Source organism: Megalopta genalis, chromosome 1 (genome assembly GCF_051020955.1).
Source record: "Megalopta genalis isolate 19385.01 chromosome 1, iyMegGena1_principal, whole genome shotgun sequence".
Classification (NCBI taxonomy): domain Eukaryota; kingdom Metazoa; phylum Arthropoda; class Insecta; order Hymenoptera; family Halictidae; genus Megalopta; species Megalopta genalis.
In genome coordinates this window covers 16,233,273-16,252,449 of record NC_135013.1, presented here as the reverse complement: position 1 = coordinate 16,252,449, position 19,177 = coordinate 16,233,273, and the positions used below count along the sequence as shown (strand labels likewise).

The following is a 19,177-nucleotide window of genomic DNA, read 5'->3' as shown; positions in this document are numbered from 1 at the left end:
TTCCACGGAATCTATCGTTAGTAAAATTCATATTGACAAATCTGTGCATGAACAGTGGATCGTGAAAATCTGGTTAATATTAATTTATGCTATTAATGCTTATAATTATTAAGATATTAAAATAAATATAATAATTATAAATAATTATATATAAATACATAAATAATAATTATAAATATAAATAATTATATATAAATATATAAATAATAATTATAAATATAAATAATTATATATTAATATATAAATAATAATTATAAATATAAATAATTATAATTAATTTATGTTTATAATATTAATTAATATAATATTAATTTATGCTTCAGTATGCTTCACTTTGCCGGTTTCGCTGTGGCTTTTGAATTAGTTCGAGTGCCGGAGATTGAAAAATGCATATTTTCTTGAAACCGGTGCATCGAACAAGAGGAACGCTACGCTGCATATTTCGTCACGGTTGACGGGAAGCGGGAAATTCGCAGTTTCAAGCACCGTAAATGGGGAAAAGGGAAAGATGAACACCGAAGAGCCGAGCATGCAAGAAGATATTTTGCAAAAAAAAGAAAAACGCCAGTGTCCTCTATCACGCTCGGCTTGATCTACATATTTGCGCCCGGAATCATTCAATATTGACACCGCTATACACGGCAGCGCTATATTCTCGTTCAGCCTACGAAGCGTGGCTCGAGCTCGATTGAAATCACCTGATCGTTTCAGAAATTGACAACATCGCGTCGATTGCTAAAGGCTCTGTTTAGTGATGTACAGATGTCACGGGTAGCTTTGATCACTGAATCAACCGACCGATACGAAATTGTAAACGCATCTTTCTCGGCTTTCCTATGCATCCGTCCTGGTGCGGCGTTCTGTTTCTATGTTATTTCCGTAAATCAAAAAAAAAGCTGACCGCTCGGTATTCACACTTACAGGATAATATTTTAAATTTTTATTATTTTATTTTTATTATTTGTATTATGTCAGGATAATATTTTAAATATTTTAATTTTTTTTTTCCGAGGCTGATCGATATTCGCATTGCACGTTGTGTGTTGCGCGAGCGGCAGCTGCGTCGGATACAGGAAAGTCCCTTTCGCGACAAATCGAGCCTGCGCGGAGCTCGATTTACCATACGAAATTACATTACTCGAGCTAACTTGATCCTCGACAGGTTTATAATCAAAAACCTAAGGTAGCTCGTTCGAAAGAAGAATAGAGTTGTCCGTTGCATGGATCGGTTTCCGCGAAGAGTTTCGGATTTAAGGCGAAACAGCGATGCGAATACTGCGCGAGGGCTGAATCGACTTCCGGCGTCTCTGCATTGGAAAGCGGAAACTAATCCCTTTCCCTCTGTTCAGTTTGATTGGCCATCGGGCGCACTCCCGTCGAGAGGATATTAATTTTTTTCCCCCGAGGGGAGAGCCCGCGTCGGGATCGTTCGTGCGACATCGGAATCCGCGGTTGCCGTATCCGGGAACAGATTCCTCCGCCTAATAACACGGAAATCCATCTCGAGGCAGCGTCAATAACGCGAGATATCCCGTCCCACCGGTGACATAACCACCTTATCGGTGTCGTTATTATGCTCCATCCATCTTATTCCGCTCCTTACATTAATCCGGCGCCTAAGGGATCGCCGCACTCTGCCACGGATCGAAGCTGTTGCCCCGACGATAAGGAATCACGATTCGCAAAACCGTGCGCCTCCTGGAATATTAGGATAGCCTACCTACAGTGTCGGCCATTGTACTTAGAGACGCTGTTCCATTTTCGGACTCTGTTAGGCTACTTATTCTGAGAAATAGTAACTATTGGAATATTTCTCGAAAGAAGAATATAATATATGTAATATAGAATAGAATATGTTGGAATTTGTAATTGTTTATTTGCTAATAATGCAATACAAATATGATACAGTGTTTAACAAAGTACCTAGCGGATATAAAATGTACTTTGTGTGAAGAAGAGTAACTCTATGTGAAGTCGCGGAGATACTGTCTGACTGATCGTCTTCTAGGCTGGCGAACGCCTCTGTAGTTCTATGGAAAGTAGCGTCTCGCACTGGAACGTGCAGTCCTTTTATACTATTCCTTCAGAAGATCGAGCTTGTACCTGCATTTATGAAGCTCGGGTTTGTACCTTTATTTATTGCCCCTGTAGACATATGTGTGTGTGTGTGTGTGTGTGTGTGTGTGTGTGTGTGTGTGTGTGTGTGTGTTTATGTGTGTGAGTATCGTTGTACATACCAACAGAATATATATAATATTTCTGCTGTCTCATTTTTTGGCTTTACATAAATTCGCATCTGTCGAAAATATCTCTATTGGATTCAAAATCGTGGTTCGACAATATTTGGACATATTCTTTGTTGAAAATAGTACCGATCGAAGTGGTTATTGTAAACATGTATTTAAACGTTTGCTACACGAGCCGTTTATTTTGAAAGTGGCATAAGTCACTATGTTTTTAAGTCGATATATTTAAAGGTTTGCGTTTTAACACGTTTAAAAATATGAATGCTATCTTTCGAGAAGATTTACTTGTATTTGTTATCTCAGGATACTGATGTTTTTCTCAGTATAAATAATGTAGAAATTGTTCAATATTTAAACAATACAGAATATGTATTGATTAGGAAAGAACTAAACGTGATGAAAACAGGAAATATCGCGTACCGTATCTACAACTAGGATTACAACTACTTCACTTAATTCTACAACTCGCAACGCTCCTCACTCGACGACTCTCGAACACACTCTGTCCACTCCAAACACGCTCCTTCGACACACTGCCTGCCTTTTCCAAAAACGTGACAATCGCATCCGCCGGCTCTTCGTCGCCAAGGGTTTTTTTTCATGTGACCCGGCCTTCGCCAACGTTTCTCTTCTATTGCCTACCATATATACAAAGTCTTAAAACTACGGTCTCCTAAGCCTAACACTCCTCCTCGTCCTAAACGTACCCACTAAATTACGACACTACAATAATTACGTATAAACATTAAAAAATCACCACTTTTCATTACGGTAAAGTGACTTATGCCACTTTCAAAATAAACGGCTCACATTCTGAAACTAAGCAGTTATTCCATCGATGAACCTGCCCAGTCTTACATCCAGGCAGACCGGATATTCATCCGTGTTGTTATGTAATTAAGACGCGTTTTCTACCGTCGACGGGACACCGGAAGAATGCCACTAAATTAAATGTAATACTGGTTAACATTTTGAGTGTCCGTCGGGTTATGACTGTTACGTAATCGTTCTGACATCGTCTATGTACATCACGCCGGCAGGGTTCGTTTCAAGTAGCCGCCTAGCACCGGCTAACGCGGCACTCTACGGTTGGGATAATACGATTTCCAGCAAGTAAGGATAACGTCGAATGCCCGAGTATTCTCTAGAGATTAGAGTCCCACCGAAATTTGAATGTACAACGTGAGGAACATCGATCGGAACGCAAGTAGGTTGCGCCCCAGCATTATGGAGCTTCCTGAGAAGGACCCGCTACACGATCCAACGGGACGCTGTGCAGAAATCATATTCAAATGTTGTGGAACATATTCAAATGTTGTAGTTAAAAGTAGTCAGAAGCGCGATGATTGCGCCGCGATTGCGGCACTTTCGTCGGTGAACGATTTAAAACCGATTTCTTCCTGTGGTACCAGAAAGTTAGGCGAAAACGTGTTAAGTGGTTTTAATTACTTAGAAAACTTGGACAGTCCACCACGGAAGTTTCCACGTCGCTCAACGAGGAAGTGGATGCTCTATTTTATCCCCTATCTTCGTTTTTCCTTAGCTGACGCTCGTTTTATCTGCGTTCTTATCTTCGGGTTTGCCAATTATTCCTTCGTCCGATCGATCCTGGATTCCAGCAATTAAAGAAGCTTCGTTAATGCTGTGACCCTTTACCGCGTTATTTCGACTACGTCGTGCCCTTTTCTCGGCTGGAATTCCAATATTCGGGGATGATTAAATATTCTGTCGCTAATTGTTCGATCCTCGTTTAAAACGGATCTCAAACCAGTGCGATCCATAGCGTTTGTTGCCACATACCGTTACGCAACCGCGGTAGGGTTAAACGTAGAACTCAAAGTGAATTTTACATGGCATGGTGTCTAGATGCTGTTTTTGTTCTCACGAGGGAAGGTACCCAGGGTTGATGCCCACTTTTTGATGAGTTTTGGTACAGTGAGCTTGTAAAACTGAATCCAATGATACCCGGTTTCGGGGGCAGGCAGCTTATAATTTTTGAAATAATTAATGTTAAAGTTGTTGATAAAAGGCCAAAAAGCGCGCTGACTTGCGCAGCGAGGTGCTGTGCGGCAGGAAGTGGGAGGTGCCACGCACAACGCGATCAGGGAAGTCCGCCTTATTTCAATGTTCGGGAATAGTTGCAATGCTCAGAAAGGCGCGATGTTGACGCTCACTTTCTGATGAGATTTGGCATAGTGATAGAGCTTGTAAAGCTGAATCCAATGATACCCGGTTTTAGGGGCAGATGGCTTATAGTTTTTGAGATAATTAATGTTAAAGTTGCTGAGAAAAGGCCAGAAAGGCGCGCTGGTTTGCGTAGCGAAGCGCCGCGTGGCAAGAAGTGGGGGTGTCCCGAGCATTGCAATAAGGCGGGCTTCCCTGATCACGACGTGCGTGGCACCCCCCACTTTCTGCCGCGCGGCGCCTCGCTGCGCAAGCCAGCGCGCCTTTCTGGTCTTTTCTCAGCAACTTTAACATTAATTATCTCAAAAACTATAAGCCATCTGCCCCTAAAACCGGATATCATTGGATTCAGCTTTACAAGCTCTATCACTATGCCAAATCTCATCAGAAAGTGAGCGCCAACACTGGGAACCTTTCCTTATCAGTACAAAACTGCTATACAACCAAATTTATTTTAATTTACGCCTGTGAAAACTAAATGAGATGGCCGAAGTCCTCTAGCTCTTTTCAACATCCCTATCTCCTATTTCTTCGGTCGGCAATATATAATTCGCGGGAATACTTAAACGATATTTTACATTACTCACAGTTTGTATTCGTTGGAATCTTAATCGTCGAATTTCTATAAAGATGAATGAATAACCAGTGACGTTCTCACTGTAGATCGTTTCGAATTGTTGCATTCAATTATGTGAGAGAGGATCGAGTGGTTTAAAGAATTCATTCTTCAGATTCGCCACGAAATAAATAGATAGTTTCAATTTTTGGTTCAAATCTAGTCCAAGGTCCACCTTGATCTCCATATGGACCTCTCTTATATACATACATCGAATCAGCTTTTAAATTATCCCTTAACACGTTAAGCACGGAGCCGATTTTGCTGGGCTTTCCGTTGTGGCGGCAGGCTGGCATTATTTTTTAAGTTTGATACTGTCGCTGTCAGTCTTTGGGAACTGACGCCGCCGAAACGAAAAGTCCACTGTCAGCTCCAAGGGATTGATGCCGCGTTTAACCTGTTAAGAGGATTTTCATTGCGGACTTGAAAAATGTACTGTTCAATTACAGACTGCTGTATCTACATGTATATTTCACTTTAGCTGTGAGTTGAAATACTGTTTATGGTACGTACTATAGAAATATGGTATATAGGATGTAAAAGGTATAGAAAGCGATTCCTGAGGTGATTTGAAATAACATTTTCCTTAGCGAAAATGTTGTTTGTGGCTTTGTTAATGAGTTATTAACGAAAAACGCTGACCAATCAGAGAGCGTATACAACGGACGAATTCTTAGCGTAGTGTTGGCTTTGCGCCGCGCTTGAGTTTCGTCAACCGAGTCCGCATGCGTCAAAATGTAGGTACTTTCACGAGCTGACCGTTCGATTTAGATTGTATAGTCCGAACGAACGAGTCGAGTCAGCAAATGTGAACAAGTTCACGCGATCAACGCAGGATCGGTCCACACTATACCGATCTCTTGCATATTGCTGCCTGCCAGGCTTTGTAAAGGGGCCTTCGACAAAGGATAACCAAAAGTCTGTGGTCGTGAGCTCTGTATTCAATAGCCAATAACTTCAGTCGCTGGTTCTGATCACGTGAACTTTACGCAAGTTTTCTAATTTACTGGCTTGTCTTGTTGATTGGACTGTAGGGTCCGCTATCCTGATATAGTCCGTTCAAGATTAGACTTTGCAAATATAGTCCGTTCCAGCTAAGTTCGTAGAATAATTTCTCCGTTGGTAAATTATCTACCTTACGAAACTGCACCGCCCCTTTTTTAGTTTTTATAATGTTAACCGAATTTGTAACGTTTATCTGATGTAACTGCGTTGGATTGGAGAATGTACTATTCAAGATTCAAATTTAGATACGATATTCAAAACTTTTGTCTGGAGTCTGTGCAAGTGTGACTCTGAGGGTCGCGTCGGTGTCGATTCGTGGGGACGCTGTGATGTGACGTGTCGTATGACTAGGTGCTAATATAACCTGCTTGAACGTGTACGCGTATAAAGTGATATGCCGGACGCGAGCTCGCCATTTTAACTCCAGATATGCCGAAGTGATTCTGTAGTCAGCCGACGTCCCATTTTCTATTGTACGTATTTTAATAACATTATATAATTATCGTATATAGAGATCATTGGACATCTGTCGTATTTTAACCTGTAGACATCACCATGGTCATTTTGTTATCATGAAGTTTTTGAGTGATTGAGTGATGATTCTGCATTATCATCGTACATAATGGTTTAACGAATATATTCAAATTTGTGTAATTATTTAAAATGATTATTCCTATTAGTGGATTTAGTCTCACACGCAGACTTGTACGATAATTTGAAAGTAGCAAACATTATCTGTTCTTTAATACGATTTGAAATAGTGAAGTTAAGTGTTAGTATAACTAAACTCTTTTCTTTTGCGCTTCAGCAAACTTTTTATATAAATATGATTTCTCAGAAAGAAAATGGCTCGAGTTTATGTATACGAACGCCCAGTCGAATCTATCCTGACGAATGTGTCCTTCTATGAGAAGCTGAATGTGAGTACCATATATCCATATTATTTCTTTACACTTTATATTATTTATGTTATTATTTTATGTCTATTTCATTTGTATTGTTTCATAACTGTCACATGTTCTCCATAATTGTTTTCACATAAAACGTGCAATGTAATACATCGATATGTTGTATAAACCTCTGTTGCGTAAACATGAATATTATTCTTTCCAAACGCATTCATAATTTAGAATATATCGTTGCAACGATTCGAATATCTAGAGTAATATAAGCAATGTTGTATTACATCATGCTGTTTCGATTACGACTCCAAAATAAATATCGTACTAAATTGTATTAAATAATTTTATACCATACATGGACATGTGAAATATATGTTAATTTTAATGTGTATTCCACTATATCATCGTGTATATGTTTTATACTTATTTTCTTGTTACGTGTTCCTTTGTTATAATACATGTTACTAGCTGAATCAATAAGTATTATGTCATACTTTCGTTAACTTATCAGGAGATAAAAACTGCATAAACAATGATAGAGCAGAGTACTTATGAAACGATTAAACTACATGATTGATGAAATATTACTACATTCATAAATAGTAGTAATTAAGAATACAGATGACCATATGTCATAGTGTGCCATAACGTCCATCTCCTCCATATACCTAAAGTAGTTCACCTACTTATCGACTGTCGGTTTACCCACTGTCCGTTTACCAACTGTTGCAAATCTGTCATGCGCATCGTTTTGTACGCGGACTAAAAGCCGTGGGTTGGGCTCCCAGCAAATAGCTGAACATAACCCCGAACATAACTGAGCATAGCTCCTGTCTTGCAGTTGATGCCAGGCTCCCAAACTGGCTGGGTAACTGATTGTTACTTCTTAAGTATAAGTTAGGTATTTTTCTATCCAATCTGCGGTCATTATAACGGGAAGGCGATAGGTACCCACATTGCGAGGATGGTTACGTCTTAGGCCTCGGTTCGATTCAAAAGATAAAGACGATCTTTTACTACGGTTCCATTAATTCGACCTAACGTACTATTGGCAGCAAGTGAGGAGGACTCCATGCTTTATGGAGGGGGTAGCTCATAACCAATCAGTTGCCCAGCTCTGAGCTAGGGTATCTAGAGTTACCTGAACAGTTCGCAAGATTTCAGTAAGATACTACTTCAATGTTGAACAGAATGACAAATAGGAATAAATATAGGAATAAAGGTGTGTAAATTACATTACTGATACCTAGAACTATGGCTGAAGCTGTCATTTTCTAGATCATCATTGAACAGGAGGTAATAGTACAATTTTCTAGATCATCATTGAACAGGAGGTAATAGTACAATTTTCTAGATCATCATTGAACAGGAGGTAATAGTACAATTTTCTAGATCATCATTGTGTGAACAGGAGGTAATAGTACAACGATGATCTAGAAAATGACAGCTTCAGCCATAGTTCTAGGTATCGGTAATGGAATTTACACACATTTATTCCTATATCTTTGTCATTCTGTTCAACATTGAATAATACATTCACTAATGTAGAAATTAGAATCACGAGAAGCAAAGCCTTATCCTCGGGTACGCGTAGTAGTATCGCGTTAGCTAACCATCTCTGTCCCTATCATTTCGTGAAATTGGTTTCGCGAAAGAATCTCATTCAAAATAAAGGCTACAATGAGACTAGATTTGTTCTTTATTGACATTAGATAAACGGAAAATATTCGCTGAATTTCCTCCTTTGGTAGCTGACCAGATATGGCTAAAAAAGTCCACATCCGTTTTTGCTCGTTGCGTCCAATCGCTAGGTAGGAAAGGGATCGGTCTTAGCGATCAAAGATAAGAACTCCTTTCGGGACGTATTGTGGGATCACCGACAAATGTCCAGAACAATGTCTACCAAGACAAATTTCGAAACCGTGGATTGTATCAATAGGTCTTTTAGAAAGACTAATAATTCTTCGTACTATAGAGCCTTTCGAGAATTGCGTGTTAGGTTGTTCAACACCGTTTGTACATTTGCTTTCAGCATGTTACAGCTGAGCTGCAGATTAAACAAGAGCCACGTGACACGGATGACAATTGTCAGGACGGTACTTTTCCACTGGCAAATACCAATGCAAAAACTGCCATAACAGGTGAAACAATTGTTCAGAGGACGCAACTACTGGGCAATGTAAATAACAAAGAGAATAAGCTTGTATTATCTAAAGACCGTGCTGATACAAATATATCAGACGCGGACGTTATGAATACGCTAAAGCGTAAAGGTTCTCCGTTCGAGGATTTGGAAGTGCCGAAGAAGAAGTGCGTTAGATTTAAGTCTCCGGAACCGATCAAAGGACGATTGGAATGTGCCGTGTGTTTTTTAAACTTTAAGTCGCTCAGAACATTAAAGAATCATTCGGACTATCACACCGAGGCGGTCGAGCCTACTTGTAATAAATGTCTTTCACAATGTAAATCACCTCGTTTCTTGAAGGATCGCATTTGGATGAGTAGATGCAAAAGGTATTGTCGCTCCGGAAACGTGGCATTTTGCTGCCGTTTCTGTAATGCGAGATACTCGAAGAAATCGTATTTACAGTGTCACGTGTTCCATAAACACAATGAATTATTACCTTGTTCCGCAAAGGAATCTAATGATCGTAGTAAAACTGGTGAACGTAGCAAAATTAAAGAAATTAAAAGGGCTGATAAAATGAGGGAAAATGGTGAAATTAGTGAAAATGCGAGAAGCAGAGAAACCAGCAAAACCAGTGGAACTAGTAAAACCAGAGAAACTAGTAAAGCAAGAGAAACTAGTAAAACCAGAGAAACTAGTAAAATCGGAGAAACCAGTAAAACCGGAGAAACTAGTAAAACCAGTGAAACTGATAAAGCCAGTGAATTCCCATTCACAGAGGGCACTGATAGTCACGCAAGAAGTCCTGTACAACAGAAAGAAAATAATGAAGCCTGTCCTCCCACCAAAAGAATGAGACAAACGACTATGACCGAGTTTCTTATAGGGATCACTAAGATAACAGAAGATATTTTTCCGCAGAAAGTTGATGCTGCAAAAGAAACTCCGCAAAAGGCGATACCTAAACAAAATGGATCCCTGACACAGAATATTGATTTTCATGTGGAAACACCGAAAAGTAGCGTACCTAGACAATTGAAAAGCATACCTAAGTCACCTGATCTTCAAGAATACGCCCGAAAGAAAATGGCAATTAGTCGAAGTGGGACGGTAGCGGAGAAAGTTGGTACAAATGAGGGAACGTCGATTAACGACGAAAGATCTACGCCAAATGGCAACACTGCAGGGAAAAGCAAACCATTTGTGAAAATACACATAGATTCCGACATGATGCAGCACATTTTCAATACGAAAGTAAAGGTCGAAGTGGAAGATGAATTCAGCGATTTCGCGTTACAAAATTACAATCTGCGACGCGCGACAAGAAGCAACATCGAGCAACCGTCGAATAATTTAAATACGACGTCCGCGAGAAGACCTCGTAACAGAATTAGATTTAAAAGACGGCCGGCTAGGAAGATTAGAAAAAAGCCTCAGCATAAATTGACGGACGAGGAACTGTGGGCCAAATTCAAATGCAAAGACTTCAAACTTAACTTAGTTAGATGCGACATGGCCGCTAAGGCAGGAACTGCTGACGTCACTCGGTTCTCGGTGGGAGAGGACGAAGATATTGCAGAAATGTGGAGAAAGAATATGATGTTAAAGAGATTAAACATTCCGCTAGCCAAACCGAACGAGCCCATAACAGTGGAAGTTAACGAATCGGTCCAGACATCAGAAATGTCCAATGCACCCTGCGATGAGACAGCGAAAGCCAACTCGCGTACGCTGTTTCGGTGTAAAGTTTGCAAGAAATGTTTCTCCTCGAAGAAATATTTACGCGAACATTTGGAGCTACAACACGTGTTCTACATATCGAGCATATGCGGCGTTATGTACAAAACGAAAATTGAATTGCAGAAACACTACATGAAGAGGCACGCCGGTTTCAAGCGCGCCCAGTGCTGCGTGTGTTTCGAGAAGTTCTCATCACCGACGATATTGAAGCAGCACCTCTTGCTGCACTGCATCCAAGTATTCCTACCGAAGCGCGACGGGCAACGCAACAAGAAATTGGCCAAGTGTAGGACCTCCGATAAGGAGTACTCGTGCAAGGCTTGCGGCAAGCGATTTTGGTTGAAGTCCCGTTTGCGGGAGCACCGAACACAGTGTAATAAAATGAGGGCGAGAAACAAGCAGTCGCAAAAAGTGCGTAATCCCGAGAGAACTCCGACAGCGGAACGAGCATTGGACAACGCTCCACGGCCTAAGTTAGCCGCGATCAACGATCGTCCTTATAAGACAAAATCGGCGACAGTGATACGACCGATGAGGTTGCTGAGGGGCGTCGCTTTAGCGAGGGGATACAACACAAACCATTCCGACGCGGACGAGAAGAAATTCTCCTGCACCATTTGCAACACGTACTTCAAAACGTTTCAAAAATTATGCATGCACGAACGGACCTACTCCAAAGTCGCCACGTACGTCTGCAAGAACTGCAACACCGCGTTCACCAGCGAGAGATTACTCCGGAATCATCGTCGAGACACTCACGCGGTCGACACTCTTCGAGAGTTCAAGTACTTCTGCACGTTCTGCACCCAGGGCTTCTCGAAGAAGATCAGCGTTCTCATTCACACGGGACACTTCCATGCTGGTCAGACATCCATCATTCCCAGCTCGTATTTGGACACCAACCAAGACTGGGAGGTGAGCAAAGTGTGCAGCGTGTGCAATCTGGTGTTCGAGTCCAGCGAACGGTTCACCCAGCACAATATGTTCTACTACAAGGGTCAAATATTCACCTGCACGTTCTGCGGCAGTATCTTCCACGGGATGTACACGCTGCACAATCACATTAAATTCGAGCACAACACGGAAGATATGAAGAGACAGTACAAGTTCACGTGCGACGTCTGCGACGAGGGCTTCACCCTGGAGTCACAGTACCATGCTCATAAATCCCACGTGCATTCGGTGTCGCGTGTCGGATCTCCGCAGGAGCTGCGGGATCATACCTACGTGATAGCGGCCGTGAACGCGGTATCGACGAACGGACCGATTCCGAAATACAACTGCGACATTTGCCACGCGAGTTTCGCGGTCGAAGAAGAGCTGCGTCGACACAAGCTGGAGTACACCAATGACGGCGATTACCTATGCAGTTACTGTGCCAGAAGATGCCTTACAAACGACATTCTCAGCAAGCACGAGAGCTCGTCCCACGGCCGCTCCAACTTCGCCAATTGTTACAACTGTCGCTACTGCGAGGAAGCGTTCCGCGACAGTACAGAACTGAAGTCTCACGAAGCACACTTTCACCCGAGGATCAGCGATCCTCATCGTGACAGCACGAACCAAACGATCGCGAACGAAACTGCTGAAGCAGCCGAAGGCGCTACAGACGTTTTCTCCTGCACCATTTGTGGCGCAAAGTTCGAGAGCTATGAAAAATTGAATTATCATTCCCTGGAATACTCGAGCGAACCTAAATTCTTGTACAATTGCCTAATTTGCAAACGTCGTTTCCCGGAGCTGTATCGCCTGGAGGTCCACAAATTAAAACACTCGAATTTGAACTTCATTCTGTCCGAATATCACTGCCCCGTATGTCGTGAAGGATTCGAAAATGAGACGAATGTCTGGATGCATGTGATGCACTTCCACTCGAACACGGAGATCGAGAAACCGGTGAACAATGATGTTCAGAACGCGCAACACGTCGAACAAAATGCCGTCGAGTCTAAGTCGGTTTCGAACGCTCGATCAAGGAAGAAGTTCACGATGTGTGTCGACTGTATGGTGACGTTTAATTCCGAGAGGGCGCTGTTCTATCACAAAGCGCACTACACGGACGCGGGGGACCATGTCTGCGAGCAGTGCGGTAGGAAATTCCTGTTCCTGAAGCTGCTGAAGCAACACTTGAAGAGACATGCTGCTGGCATCGGGCGTCTGAAGTACACGTGTCCCGGGTGCGACGACAGATTCGGCAACGCGGTGGCCAGATACCAGCATATCATTCATTTGCACGGAAGAAACATGTGGAAGAACGAGGTTCTTCATCCTATGCTGGTTCAGAACGATCCCGAAGGCGCTGTCGAGCTACTATGTGACGAGAAACGCGACACACCGTCGCCTGGAGCACGCACTCCAGCAGACAAGTCGATTCCCCCTGCGAATAGCGAGCCTGTCGATGCAACCAGTTCCCTGAACGAATGTAGCGACAGTCAGGAAAAGTCCTCGTCAACGAGCAATTGGCTGGCGGATGCGAGCGAGCAGGAGGTACAGATCGAAGATGCAAGCGTGCAGGCTTTGTATGAGACCTGTCCGGTCTGTAACCTGAGGTGTTCGTCGTTGGAGATGTTCGTGACGCATTTGAAATATAAGCACGGTCAGGGAATTAAGAAGCCGGTCGCCAACCCGCCTCTGCCTTCGCCAGAGCACGTCGGCTGTTCGACCGATAGCATCACCTCCGCCAAGGAAGATGACACACATCTGAACGAATCGCGTACATGCAACGAGGAAGCTGCTGCTCAACCCTCGGAGGAAGATACCGATGTGGTGGAAGTCATTTGGGAAAAAAAGGCGAATGCTGTTAAACAGATCGAAGAACCAGACGACGAGGAGGTTCATATTTTGTGCTGTAGCGAGCGCGCATCGATCGTTAACTATGACAAAACGGTATCGATGCCTGAACAAAATCGGGCTAATTGTGATAACAAGCTGAGGATCTCGCCAGCTGAAGATTTCACCAAGATAATGTAGACCTGGCTGTTCGAAGTGAAAAGTTTTACTTTTAAAAAAAATTGAAAATAAAAGAATTAACTTGCGTTAACTCGATTAGTTCATTATCGAGCGTTCACGCTTCTTTACTGCGTGTTTTGGCAAGTGTGGTTTAGATGATACCCTAAGCATTGTATGGCTATATCAAGTCTAAAATCATCTTTCTACACAAGCGAATCTAATTTATACATAAATGTATATGGAATTGTTAGGTCGAACATAATATTTGGGCAATTATGATATTTGCACATTTCGGAAATTCTTCATTGCTGTTTATAGTTTGTAATCTAGGGTCACGTTTTAGACAGAACAGTGTGAATGTGTCTTTCCTCTCTTCTTTCATTTCTATCTGGTTGCATGCATGTATTATATCTTGTGCAATGTGTTATCGAATCAGTGTAAGCAACTTGTTTGTCAAGTTGTACCTTCGTCCCATTGATTTACTATTTAAGGTGTGTGTAAATTTGATGCATCAAAGTCTAGATCATGGTGTGTTAACCCGAATTCGAATTGTAAGTAAACTATCTCCATTATAAAATTTGTTCGATATGATACAATTAATCACAATTTTATGACATGTATTATGCGATCGAAACTAATTATAATATTGTAAAGAGTGCTGAAGAATCTTCGATGAATGCTCTTCCTCCTGGTATAACGGAGATATAACCATTGTCATTATAAATAAATTATCACTTATTTTTTATCAAATGCTACGTATGCTTCAATATCTGTCTCTGAAAACGATTACAGCGTAGCTTGATGAATCATGTACGAACATTTGCTTGAACTAAGTCTTGTTATATTACGGAATCTTCCATGTTCATTCAATCGTCTCTCATATGTTTCTCCTTGCTCCAACATTCTGTATCAAACATAACCCTCTATTTTCCTGTAACAAGGAAAGGCACATACGACGTTTCATTGTAAGTATAGTGAATTTTACACATATCTTTTTCAATATCCTAGTTGTGTTTGGTTACTGTCCAACCATAATGTTTGCTTTGGTCTCTGTATGCACGTCTAACTGGACTTTCCAACCCGGCAACCTCGCATTCTTCATCCGATAGCATTTATGTCTAAGTTAACAGCTTCTCGAACCTAATTCTTTCATACTCCTTTTAATTCCTTCTAGTTTCTAAGTTTGATAGCTTCTTTGTACTATTGGGGGCTGGAAAGAATGTGTAATCTTACCAACGAACTAAACGACGCGAGGAGCAAAGAGAATCGAACGCTCCACCGAATATCTTACACTTTTCAAATTCTCGATCATTACTGGTTAAGTTACGCGGTGATTAGGTTGGATGGGCGACCGACTTCCTTGGTATTTTACGTTGTTTACTTAGCCAATAATGATCCGGAACGTAAACGAGTAAAAACGATCAGACCATTGTTGGTAAGGACCACTCCTTCCAGCTCCTAATAGTACATCCTACAATTTCTACTATAGCATTCACTAAGATAGTTTTGGACAACTGGTGTTCAGTGTGCCTACATCGCGACTGGAACCGGCCCAGTGGACTATGGGTGGGGGTAGTAGTGGGGAGAGCACTACCATGAAAGTCCATGTTACATTGTACACGACTATTAGCGCCATCTGATGCGACGTATCGTATTCGAATAGAGTAACATGGGTCACGGATGCTATCTCCAGTACTATCTCTACCACGAGTCCCCTGGGTTGGTCTCAGTCGCGATCTGGGCATCAGCAAGATTGCGATGCGCCTGAAACATAGGGGCGTCCTCACGCTTCTCCTGTGAGTCACCCTCCTCCCGTGTAGTAAAAAGCTGGCCTACACATCACAGTTGGACAATCCTCTCTACAGGGTTATATCCGAAAGTGGCGGGTTCCTCAGGTCATTTGAAGCAACTTTTTCCTTTACAAAAATTTTCTCCGAGGCATCATTAACGAGTTATTAACGAAAAACAGTGACCAATGAGAGGCGAGCTCGGCTGGCGCGAGGCAACCGAGCCAATGAGCCGAACTGGGTTTCGTGCGCTGTTTGGCTGGGCCGCCTCGCGTCAGCCGTACTCGATTCTTATTGGTCACTGTTTTTCGTTAATAACTCATCAATGGTTCCTCGGAGAAAATTTTCGTAAAGGAAAAAGTTGCTTCAAATGACCTGAGGAACCCGCCATTTCCGGATTGCGAGACATTTTTTGGACACCCTGTATTACTCCACTTCAGTTTGCTGGCTAGTAACAGGAAAGTGCGGACACGAGGGACGCCCTTATGCTGCTGGACAAACGATGCTCGCCGAGTAGCCTAGCATCGAGCCGTTGCCCTGCCACGCATGCGTCGAATGTGAAGAGGAAATTCTCCCACTCTTCCTCCAAGGCCGTAAAAGTGCTTCAGGTCTGGAAACAGTGAAGCCAGATGTAAACTTCATTCCTCTTCCAGCCTTCCTCTTCTATAACGCTGCTTCCTTATTTTAGGTGGCGAGCAACCTCGCAGCCTAGCGAGCAGCGATACAGATCCAAACTATTGTAGCCTACTCTCTTCCATAACATCCTGTAATGTAATGTTACCTTCCCACAAAATCATGTATATAATACATTAAAATTCATTTCATTTTTATAATAAGTAGTAAATAAATCGTGCGATTTATTTGATTGAATTGATATGACACGCGGCGAGAATTTCAACCTTGCAATCATCGTGTCATGTATGTCATTCGCGACCTCCTTGCGGTGAGATCCCCAATCAATTCGTGTTGAGTCTGCATGCGCGTCTGCGTTTTGAGTGTCGTAACTATTTTTTTTTTTGTTTAACGTGGGGGAAATCTGCTGGTCAGACACCCCCGTCCCGCCCGAGGGGCGGGGCGGGGGTAGTGCGGGTTTTGACCCGCTAAAACCCCCACGGCGGCCTAGGGCGCTGGCGAGTAGCGGGGGAGCCACGGGAACTCTTACAGAACACAACCGCGGCTCGTGTCGTGACTACCAGGAAGGGGGTAACTGTATTCCCCTCGTTCCCTCTAATTTTGCTTCATTGCCAGGAGGATCTGCGTTAACTCCACTGCAGTCCACGGATAGGTCGACTCGCATGGTCCTGTAAGGCAGAGCTGTTCAACAACTTCACCGCGCGGGCAGCGATTTTCAACCCAGGGCAAACACCGAACGGCGGGCTCTAAGCAAGAGCTTCGAGGACAACGCTGTAAACTCCTTAGCCCCCAGTGTGATTCCCTACCAGTAAGGTGAATATTCTTCCGAAAGGCTCCTCTGGCCGATCAGTACCAGCTTTGAGGGAAGGGGGAGGGGTGTATGGACGCCAAATATAAAATTTTAACTTCGGGTTTTTATTAGTTTTTGACATGTTAACCAAAAATTATTTATTTATTAAATATTTATTCTAACCCAAATCTAACCTAGACATAACCTAACTATTATAAATGTAATCATTAAAGTAATTTAATACAAAATACTAGAAACTATTTAGGTAATTGAGAGTTATAATAAAAGAAGGTAAAACATGTAGAACAAAATAAAACTGGTATAACTTAGAAAAACATTGTTGATCAAACTAGTCTCCACTAGTAATTGAACAGTTTTTATTTTTTTTATTTCTAATTTTTATGAATTGCAAGAGGCGAAATTGGGCAAGGAGAGGCGCTTGGGAGTGGGAGTCATTCCCACTGCGCCTGTAACTACCTCTCCGTGCCCTGCTACTACCGCACCAACACTTGCATACCGTAGCTGGAGAGAACGGAGAACGTACGTTCGTAACGTCATGTCGGCGGCGCGACCCGCTGGCTTTAGTAAATTCTCTATCTTCCAAACGCATCAGTTGCCGAAGTTAAAACTTCATATGTAGAGTCTACTCCCAATCCTCCCTTAGACCTCCAAATTTCATGTCGATCGGCAACAGGGGCCATTCGGAAATACACCTTGATACGTTACTGGTTGAAGACGCTAACAAAGATTGACTATAGATTCCGTTGAAATTGAGTGAGATAGAATGAGCATCGGATGATCGGCATAGGATTTAGTGCCGTAGACACTAACCATGTGGTCCTACTCTGCTGAATCGCTTGCTCGTAGCTGCTGAACGGCTCTGCTGTAAGGGATACGTACTTACTACAATAATATTGGGTCTGCGAAAAAGTTCGTGGCGTTTTGTTAATAAAATTCAACTGTATTTCTTTTACTGTGAAAATGAATTTATTTAAACCAAATATGCTCCATTATTATCGACAATGTTTCGCCATTTTTCGAGTAGAATCATGATGCCATCGATGAAGAACTTCTGCGGTTTCTGGTTAAAAGACTGAATCAAGTGGTTTTCACAGGCTTCTTTTGAAGCCAGTTTAATTCCATTGAGAGAGTTCTGTAGAGATCGGAACAAGTGATAGTCGGAGGGTGCTATGTCTGGACTATACGGTGGGTGCATCAAAATTTCCCAACGAAACTCTCCCAATTTTTTACGGGTCGTCAGAGAAATGTGTAGTCGGGCGTTGTCGCGATGGAAGACAACACTTTTCCTATTATGAAATTCGGGCCGTTCTTTTTTCAATTGCGTGGCGTAATCTCTCCATTTGTTCACAGTAGAGTTGAGAATTAATCGTCTGACCAACTGGAAGTACCTCATAGTGGGCGATTCCCTTCCAGCCCCACTATATACACAACATCACCTTTTTTAGCGTCAATCCTGGATTCGCGAACGCTTGTGACGGCACACCATCTTCTATCCACGATCTTTGGCGCTTCCGATTGTCGTACGTGATCGATTTTTCATCACCGGTTACGACACATTTCAGAAATGGCTCGATTTCATTACGTTTCAGCAGCGCATCACAGATGTTGATTCGATTCATCATGTTTTCCGCGCTCAACTCACGAGGAACCCAAACATCCAGCTTCTGTTTGTATCCAGCTTTGTGTAAATGGTTCGAAACACTTTTGTGGTCAATGCCTAGTTCCATACCAATATCGACACTGCGAATGTGCTTATCTTGCTAGACTTTTTCAACAATTTCATTAGCTTTTTCAGTAACTGGACGACCAGAGCATGACTCGTCTTTCACATCAAAATTACCAGAACGAAAGCGAGCGAACCATTTCCGCGCAGCTGATTTTGATAATGTACCTTCACCATACACAGCACAAATTTTTTCACAAGCCTGCGCAGCGTTCTTCCCTTTATCGTAATGATATTGTAAAATATAGCGAAATTTCTTATTATTTCTCTCCATTTTCACACGCCTACAACTTTCCAAGTACTGCACCACCATGATGTTTATACGCTCAAAATAACGTTCAATGTGTCACCTTTAAATTAAGCGTTTAATGGTATTGTTGTAATAAGTTGTTCGCGAGTGATGACATTTATCGGGAAAACGCCGCGAACTTTTTCCCAGATATAATATTTATG

General features: G+C 42.3%; 1 protein-coding gene across 3 annotated transcripts; it reads left to right on the top strand.

Moving 5' to 3' along the window:
• Positions 1–5,673: 5,673 nt before the first annotated feature.
• Positions 5,674–17,950, top strand: LOC117222188 (uncharacterized). Of its 3 annotated transcripts, none has more exons than XR_013033545.1 (3): positions 5,674–6,524; positions 6,890–6,971; positions 15,998–17,950. XR_013033545.1 is itself a non-coding variant. In XM_033473763.2 (3 exons), the coding sequence occupies exons 2-3, from the start codon at positions 6,897–6,899 to the stop codon at positions 13,789–13,791; spliced, it is 4,881 nt and encodes a 1,626-aa protein (XP_033329654.2). In that variant the 5' UTR covers positions 6,233–6,524; positions 6,890–6,896; the 3' UTR covers positions 13,792–14,520. The 3 variants fall into 3 exon arrangements, 2 of the variants coding, with proteins under 2 accessions (XP_033329654.2, XP_076378525.1); XM_033473763.2 differs by lacking the exon at positions 15,998–17,950 and adding an exon at positions 8,986–14,520 and having other exon boundaries at positions 6,233–6,524; XM_076522410.1 differs by lacking the exons at positions 6,890–6,971; positions 15,998–17,950 and adding an exon at positions 8,986–14,520 and having other exon boundaries at positions 6,233–6,524.
• The last annotated feature ends 1,227 nt before the right edge of the window (positions 17,951–19,177 follow it).